Source organism: Scylla paramamosain, chromosome 43, assembly GCF_035594125.1.
Source record: "Scylla paramamosain isolate STU-SP2022 chromosome 43, ASM3559412v1, whole genome shotgun sequence".
Taxonomy (NCBI): domain Eukaryota; kingdom Metazoa; phylum Arthropoda; class Malacostraca; order Decapoda; family Portunidae; genus Scylla; species Scylla paramamosain.
The window spans coordinates 1,379,131-1,388,312 of NC_087193.1; the positions used below are offsets into that span (position 1 = coordinate 1,379,131).

At 40.9% G+C, this 9,182-nt stretch overlaps 1 protein-coding gene across 1 annotated transcript; it reads left to right on the forward strand.

Annotated features, from left to right (window-relative positions):
* The first annotated feature begins 1,887 nt into the window (after window positions 1–1,887).
* On the forward strand, window positions 1,888–3,418 carry LOC135093525 (uncharacterized). The gene has a single exon (XM_063992835.1). It carries the CDS (start codon window positions 2,486–2,488, stop codon window positions 3,227–3,229), a length of 744 nt encoding a protein of 247 aa, XP_063848905.1. The 5' UTR covers window positions 1,888–2,485; the 3' UTR covers window positions 3,230–3,418.
* Window positions 3,419–9,182: the final 5,764 nt, after the last annotated feature.

The window sequence follows — 9,182 nt, forward strand, 5'->3', positions numbered from 1 at the left end:
TTTATGATTTATACTCCAGCATAAGAGTGGCACTTTTTGCCAAAAAGCATGGGAGATAGGAAGATGTGGTTGCCACCACTAAGATGGGTGAGATAACTTTTGTACTTTTCCATATGTCCATGTGTAGGGACGCCATTCAGAGACTGCACTGGCCCGTCTCCAGACGGGTCACACACGTCTAACTCATGGTTACCTCATGTCCCGGGAAACCCATCCATTCTGTGATGACTGCTTAGTTCCCCTTATAGTGCGACACTTCTAGTGGAGTGTCCCAGTCTGGTGGAGCTGCGGAAGCAATATCTTTTCCGCTGTCGCGATGAGGATGGGACCTTCCAGATATCGCTGATATTTGGAGAGAGGGCTCTCTCCCCGAGACATGAGGTTCTTATGTTTGTGATGAAGGCTAGTGTTTTAAACATTTTTTAGATCACCTATTAACTGTTCTTCTATTTATTTTTATAAGTAATATAATATTGAGCAGAACCTTATTTTTGCACTGGGAGAACATGGAGGTACGTAACGAACCAAGCCTTGGGGCCTGGGTCAGTTGGGTCAGTGTCTTGGGCACGTAACGAACAACGCCAGATATCTGGGTCATTGGGGTCAGTATCTTGGGCACGTAACGAACAACGCTAGATATGTGGGCCAGTGGGGTCAGTGTCTTATGTACGGAACGAACAACGGCAGGCACAACGGGGCCAGTGAGGTCAGTAACCGCTCACTTTAAATTAAATTGAATAAAGTAACTAAAAGATTATTATACCAAGCCTGTCCTTTTTATCACTTAAGTTTTTGTTTTTTTTTTATCACTTCCTATTTCCTTTCTTATGTTTTCTTTTATAGTGGTCTTTTAACATTTTTTACCATACCTATAATCTAGTTTTTAATACCGATATTTTAAGAACTGCAATCTTTGCAGCCTTTAAAGATTTGTCGCGTCGCCATATGACCGCGATGTTCCTGTGCCATAAAGTAAGTCAATCAATCAGTCAATCAATCGCCTCCTCATAGCTAAGCTACCGAGGTTCCCTTTGTTTCCAGCAGGGTTAGCTAGGTGTGGTCCTCCCTCTCATGGTTACCAGGAGTGTCTTTAAGCAACTAAAAGGAAAGGTTGACACCATGGATGCCAAGAACTGAGTATACGATAAGATAACTTATATGTCACATTGTTATACAGAAGCGCATGCAAGTGAACATCTGTATGGCTACAGGCTGCAAAGGAAGTTAAGATGTGGCATACAGTATAGTGTATAGTGTAGATGAAAATGATTAAAGATTTCAGTCACATAAAACATACTATTCTCATATATCAGACATAATAAACATTATACCTATCAATAAAAATTATTGAAAAGCACAATGTTGTATGGAATAAAAGATTTCTTATAACTTTAATTGTTGTTATTGCAATAAAGTCTGGATTTTACTACAACATTAGTAAAAATAAGATAAAAAGGATAGAGGATTTAGATATGTATGGATATCAGAGAAGGTTGCAAGATATGCCATGGTTTTCATGGTGCACAAAGACGCAGAGACAGTCACATCTTAACGTCTCTCAAGTAACGGGGAACACAGTGTGCCTCACTTAAAAACATTCAGAAGCATCACTTTACTACAGTATATTTCCTGTAACAGATGAATTCTCCAATTGTAACTATAAATAAACTTGTTAATAGTGTTCTAATTAAAACTTTTCTCAATTCTATTGATATAACGCTTTCTTTAAATAAGATGTTCCTGCCACTGGCGTGACAAACAGCCGAGCATGGTAACATTAAATGACGTCATGCGATTGGGTACATTAAATGGTAGCACATTTTTGGGAACAGGAAGCAAATACCAGGATATTTTCAATTAAATACCAGCATCAACCCTGACATTCTTAAGACTATTATCCTTGACAGCTTGACTAAGTTGCAAGAATCTAATTTAATAACAAGGGTAGTAATGTGTGACCAAGATGTAAGTTCTTTTCAAAATCAAATATATTTCCACTTTCACCAAGCATTTTACATAATGAAGATATAAATTTCATGTATGACTCACCACATTTGCTGAAGTGTCAGAAACAACTTCATGAATATATGTTTAATTTACGACAAGGTTTTCCGCCTCTGTAAAAATGATGTTCAAGATCTCACTACACGTTGCGTGCAGTTCATGCTGGTGAAGAAAATTTTCATGCAAGATTGAGGAAGGATGTTTCTCGCTGCTTAGTTCCATGAAGTCATAGGCTCACAAACATGCGTTCATGAGTCACGTATCTTATGATAAAAGAGACACACATTTTTACCTATACATCCCTCTTGACAAATAGTGCCTCTTCCGTGCTGTGGTGGTACAGTGATTTGTAAATGAGATCAGTGCACGCCACGGTTTGTTCAGTTGACCACTGCTCCCCAGCGCCTCGACCACACTGCTCCTCCTTCAGCCGTTGCACGGAAGATTCCCCACTGCTTTTCCGTCCTTTGGTGTTGGCGACATGTATTCATCGGTGCTGTGGGCGTGCATGGCATTGTGTGCTTGCGAGATACTGCTCCCTCCTGTTGAGGGTGAAGACCTGACGGCGTGGAGACGTGTATTGGTGGAGTCATCGTGGTTCAAGGAAAGTGTTATTCGGACTCCGAAAAACCTGTCTCTCATCTCGTGCGGTCTGGTATGCATGAGGCACGACTGGTGCAACCTGTGGCGCCACGACGAACCCAGCGCGTGCTTGCTCACCTCCCTCTTTGTGTCGGTATCCTACCAGCCTTCACAACCAGACGGCGCCCTTCCCTGCTACACCGGCCGCAAGCCAGAGTTCACTACTCGCGCAGCTATCACCTCCTCTGTGCACTACCACGCCAATATAAAACAAGGAAGCAATTTGGTGGATGGCATATACAGCAGTGACATATACGATGCTTCCATAGTGGATCAAGAGTCAGGGGCATTCGCCTGGTTCTTGTTGGACTTTGGGGATATTATCCCCATATCAGAGGTCATATTGGTTGCTCAGCCTAATATAAACTCATACCACTATTTCCGAGACATCGAGGTGAGAGTTGGAAACACCCAGGCTTCAGGAAACTTTGCATCCTACTTGATGCTTGGGAGTTTCACGGGCCCTGGTGATCCAGAACAGATCGTGATACTTCGTCCCGCTACTCCACTCTTCGGCCGCTACGTCTCCATACAGCGAACAACAGACGGTATGCTTCAGATCGCACACGTCGAGGTACGCTGAGTTCTGCAAGAGCATCTTTATTCCTAGAGGCTGCAGCACATCGCAGGGCCTAGGACGAAGAGCCCAGTGAGGCGGTGGGGGTTGTAGTATCACCACTAATAGGAGTAACACAAAAACACACTTAATTATTGCCAATGAAAATGCATAAATAAAGAGTTGAAGCTTCATTGGTTTAATTTTCTATCTAAAGATGGATAGAGTAGAGCTTACTCACACGAAGAGCACTGCAGTGTACGCTGCTTCAGGTCGAGGTACTTGTTCTGCCAACACAATGTGGTCGTTATTATAATACTGATGATACAAAGATTAGGTGAACAATGTGTGGCTCCTGTGTGGCGTGGTGTGGCTCATGTGTGGTGTGGTGTGCCTCATGTATGGCTACTGCATGACGTGGTGTGGTTCCTGTGTGGTGTGGGAAAGCTCCTGTGTGGCATGCTGAGGATCCTGTGTGGCATGGCCAAGGTCCTATATGGCGTGATGTGGCTTCTTTGTGGCATGGTTAGGCCCCTGTATGGTGTGGTAAGACTCCTGTGTGTGTGTGTGTGTGTGTGTGTGTTTGTTTGTTTTATATAAGAGAGCCACTGGCCAAGGGCAAGAAAATTTTAATAAAAAAAGGCTCACTTAAATAAATGCCACTTTCCAGAGCAATGCCAAATATAATGATCAGATAGCAGAGGATAACTGTCTAAACACCTTCCTCTTGAAAGAGTTCAAGTCATAGGAAGGAGGAAATAAAGAAGCAGGCAGGGAGTTCCAGGATTTACTAGAGAAAGGGATGAATGATTGAGAATACTGGTTAACTCTTTCATTAAAGAGGCGAACAGTATGGGGATGAGGAAGAAAAAGGTGTTGTGCAGCGAGGCCGCGGGAGGAGGGAAGGCATACAATTAGCTAGGTCAGAAGAGCATTTAGAGTAAAAATAAAGGTAGAAGATAGCAAGAAATGCAACATTGCGGCGATGATAGAGAGGCTAAAGACAGTCAGTTAGAGGAGAGGAGTTGATAAGACGAAAGCTTTTAATTCCACCTGTCTGTAAGAGCAGTATGAGTGGAAGCCCCCTTATATATGAAAGATACTCTATACATGGACGGATAATGCTCCTGTACAAAGTTAACATTTGGTTGGGGGCGGTGAGAAAAACTGGCGTAAACGACTCAAAACACCTAAACATCATAAAAAAAACTGTTTAAACTAGAGATGTTAAATTTCCTATTTAGGTTATAAGTAAAGGACAGACCGAAGATGTTCAGTGTAGAAGAAGGGCACAGTTGAGTGTTATTGAGGAAAAGGGCATAGTTATCTGGAAGATTGTGTTAATTTCATAAATGGAGGAATTAAGTTTTTTTTTGAGGCATTAAACAATACTAAGTTTGCTTAGCCTCAATCAGAAACTTTAGAGTGATCAGAAGACAGGCATTCAGTGACTTCCCTGTGTGAGCTGTTTACTTCATCCTGAATGGTAACACATCTGTGAAATGACGTGGAAAAATGCGGGGTAGTATCATCAGCGTATGAGTGAATAAGACGAGAAATTTGGTTAAGATCATTAATGAATAATAGGAAGAGAGTGGGTAACAGGACAAGTCTTGATAGACTTAGGAGAGGAACAATGACAGTTTGCCACAGCAGCAGAAGAACGGTCACAAAGGAAATCTGAGATGGACTTACACAGATAAGGATAAAAGCCGTAAAAAAGTAGTTTGGAAATCAAAGCTTTGTGCTAGATTATTTAAAGCTTTTGATATGTCTAAGCCGTAAAGCAACAGCGAAAGTTCCAATAAAATCCCTAAAACTGCATGACCAAGATTCATTAAGGAAAACCAGAAAAGCTGCCACGACAGAACCCACACTGGCGATTAGATATAATGTGAACTAATAGATGTTTAAGAACATTAGAGAGGCAGAAAATTAAAGCAATAGGACTGTAACTTGAGAGATCAGAATGGTCACTCTTTTTAGGAGCAGGCTGAATATATGGAAAATTCCAGCAAGAAGGAAAAGTAGATACTGATAATAAAAGTTGGAAGAATTTAATTAAGCAAGGTGAAAGTACGGAGGCACAGTTTCGGAAGCAAGAGGAGGGATCCCATCAGGTCCATAAGCCTTCCGAGGGTTAAGGCCAGCGACGGCATGGAAAACATTAAAGGTTTGAGCAAAGAATTCACCTTTAGAAATAGATGAGATGGCAGTAGTGCCATCAGGTTCAAATAAAGGAGGGAAAGATGAAGTTACTGGAGATGTTTTTGTCTAGATCCCAGGAGTCATGAGAGAAGTTAGATCGTAAAAAATTTTGACACATTCTCTTAATGAAGGAGTTTTTTTTTTTTTTTTTTTTGGCTAGTTGGAGAATAACAGACTTGGCATGATTCTGGGCATAAATATGAAACGCATGAGATTCAGGTGTTGGAAAGCTCAAGTACCTTTTTCGTGGGCCACCATTCTATCAAACGTACTACGAGAATAGGCTGTGTCAAACCAGGGTTTCGAAGGTTAGGTAAAGAGAAAGAGTGAGGAATGTACGCCTCTATGCCAGACCTCCGTTATGCGCTCAGCACGCAGAGACGGGTCTCTACCACGGAAGCAATAGTCATTCCAAGGCAAATCAGAATAATACCTCCTCATGTCTTCCCAATTAGCAGAGGCAAAACGCCAGAGGCACCTCCACTCTGAAGGATCCTGAGGAGGGATTGGAATGATAGGACAAAATACATATATGAAATTGTGATTGGAGAAGCCCAATGGAGAAGGTAGGGTGACAACATAAGGAGAAGGCTTAGAGTTTAGGAAAAGGTCAAGAATGTACCTCCAAAATTATCAAGAATATGAATAGGGTGTTGCACCACTTACCATAGTTCACCATGATGGTCGGTGAGGGGAAAGGAAAGCCAAAGCTGGTGGTGAACCGTGAAGTCTCTCAGAATGGAGATGTACGAGAAAGGGAATTTAAGTAGTCAAAGATTTTTTTTATAGTCAGAGGAGTTAGATGAGACGGATACAACTCAGATAAATTTAGTTTGAGAAATGGTGGAAAATTCGGAAGATTCAAGAGCGTGGGCGCGAGAGCAGATCAAGTCATTGCGCTCATAAGCACAATTTCTAGCCTTGGACTGAAAATGAAGATAAAGAAAGTAAGAAAAAGGGTTAATGTCGGTTGCCTCAGACTGTGTTTCGGCGAGGAAAAGAAGATGAGGTTTAATAAAGGAAAGTTGGTGTTCTATAGATTTAAAATTAGATGTTGCAGAGGTTAAAGAAAAGTTGATGGGGGAGTCAAGACACTTAAGGTTGATATCAGAAGAGCTGTCCAGCCTGGGGACATTTTTGGTCCCCTACCAAGACGGGGACTCCGAGGCTGGAGTAGGACTCCATATATTTTATTTAGTTTCGAGAGAGGAGTGTAAGTAGGTACAGGTAGTTTTGTATGAAGGAAGATAGTTGTCTTTAGAGGGCAGGTTGTGACTGCCCCTTTATATTGTGAGACACAGAGGGAAACGTTCAGTAAGGTCACAACTAGGTTACTGATAAGTTCACAGCACCCCATGATCCAGTGTTTCAGATCTCACTGGGAGTAATTATCGTTTCGGCAGGTGTCTACTGCCTCCTCCTGGTGTAGTGTGGTTCCTTTATGGTATGGCTCCTGTGTAGCTTGGTGAGGTTTCTGTGTTGCTTGTCCAAGCTCCTGTGTGGCGTGATGTGGCTCCTGTGTAGCCTGGTGAGGCTTCTGTGTTGTTCATCCAGGCTCCTGTGTAGTTTGGTGTGGCTCCTGTGTAGCATGGTGTGGCTCCTCTGTGACGTGGTGAGGCTCCTATGTGGTGTGGTGTTGCTCCTGTGTGTGTTTGTGTGGCATGGTGTGGCTCCTTTGTTGCCTGGTGACGCCCCTGTGTTGTTTGTTCAGGCTCCTGTGTGGCGTGTCCAGGGTTCTCTGTGACGTGGTGTGGTTCCTGTGTGGCGTGGTCAGGTTGACATATGGCGTGATTTGACTCCACCCAAAGCTTCGGGAGCGCCATTCATCTTTATTGTCTGTCCATTCCCTGACATCCAATACGCCACACACGTCGTATTCAATACTGACGAGCCACCGAACACACACACACACACACACACACACACACACACACACACACACCTGGTCAATTCCTAATTAACCAGGAAAAATTATTTTTTTTAAGTATATAGAACGAAAAATAGGAAATTAGTTTATCCATTATAAAGAAAGACACATGGCAGAAAGCCATCGAAGCAATACTAGGAAGCTTGCACATTTTTAAAGGATGAAATAATGTTAGGCTAATGCATATTTCTATAACCGAAGAAAATAGATTGAAAAGTTTAAATCACCAGGGGAAAATTGAATATACCCATATTGCTGAGTATTAAAGGAGTGCATGGATGTTATTAGTGAGTTTGGTTAATTCCTTAAGTAAATAATAAGTTTCAGGGGAGGTACCGTCAATGCAGTGTCAAACAAATGTAAAACGCCTTTTCAGGAAAGGAAACAACTAATACTGAATTATCGTCGAGTCAGCCTGATCTCAAATTAGAGAAATTATTGGAGTGTGTTTTTCTAAGGAACTTCAGGAATAATTCAGACTTGCATAGTTTGGTAGACGATTCACAGCATGGTTTCACGAAAAAAAAAAAAAATCATGTCGTGAGATGTTTAATCTTTGTAGTGAAGTTTATGAGACAGCAGGTAATGGGGATAATCATAACATAATGTACCTGAAATTATAGAAGGCGCTATTTTAGAGAAGAGTTGATGAGTCAACTCTTCTCCTCCTGACTGTTTTTAGGCTCTCTTTCATCGCCGCAATATTGTTTCCTTTCCAGTCTTCTACCTTTATTTTTACCCTAAATGTAGGTTCCAAGACACTTACCCTCCGTTATTTGATTTTTCTTATGGAATCTTTTTGGGAACTGGTACTCAAGTGGCCTTCATTTCCTTCACTTTTACGTTGCTCTTTGCCAATATATACATATATATATATATATATATATATATATATATATATATATATATATATATATATATATATATATATATATATATATATATATATATATATATATATATATATATATATATATATATATATATATATATATATATATATATATATATATACGAGTATATATATATATTAAGCAGACGAGGTTAAATGCAAGAACAACCTCAGCACTGTTTAGTTTTTTACTATTTTATTTCACCTTATTTATTTATTTATTCATTTATATTTTTATTTATAATTTTGTTGTGCTATTGCTCCGAGGAGGTGTCCAAAAGTGAATTGTGCTACATTTCGACCTATCTCTGAGGTTATCTTCAGGCTAACTCACTGTGTAGTTTTTGATTGACTGTCATCTTTTCAGATGACGCAAACCTTTGCCTTGTTGGAGTGGCCCACAAAAGATTGTAGTAATTTTGTGCGGCTTATATGGTATATAGGTAACTCCGGCCGCGTTAGGCTTATTCAGCGCGCTTTCTTATTGTTGAGACACTCTGGCGGTGCTCGTTGATCTTCTGAATGTAAGGAGCACTTGAACGTCTCTAGTTTGGCAATTCATGGTCGGTTTGTTTTGCGCCATGTATGTTGTTTCTAATCGTGTCAGTCTGCGTTCATCACTCTCTTTGTCGAGCACAATCGTGCCTTTAACAAGATCTTGTCGGGATGGCGCGGTGTGGTGATGTTCCTTGTATTTTCTTGGATGGTTCCGTTTTAGAGGTGGCAAGTTAGCTGCCTTGACAATGAAGTCATCTCAATATAAGTGGAACCCTCAGTGTTACATTTGTGTTCGTAAATAACGTGATCTTCTTTTGTTGCAGACTTTCGTAGAACTTCATTGTTCTTAATCATAAGCTGGGACGTTTTCTTTGATTGATAGCACTGTCCTTGGATAACAACTGTTATTTTCTATTTGATTATGCCTAAAAACATGGGAAAAACACTGATATTTA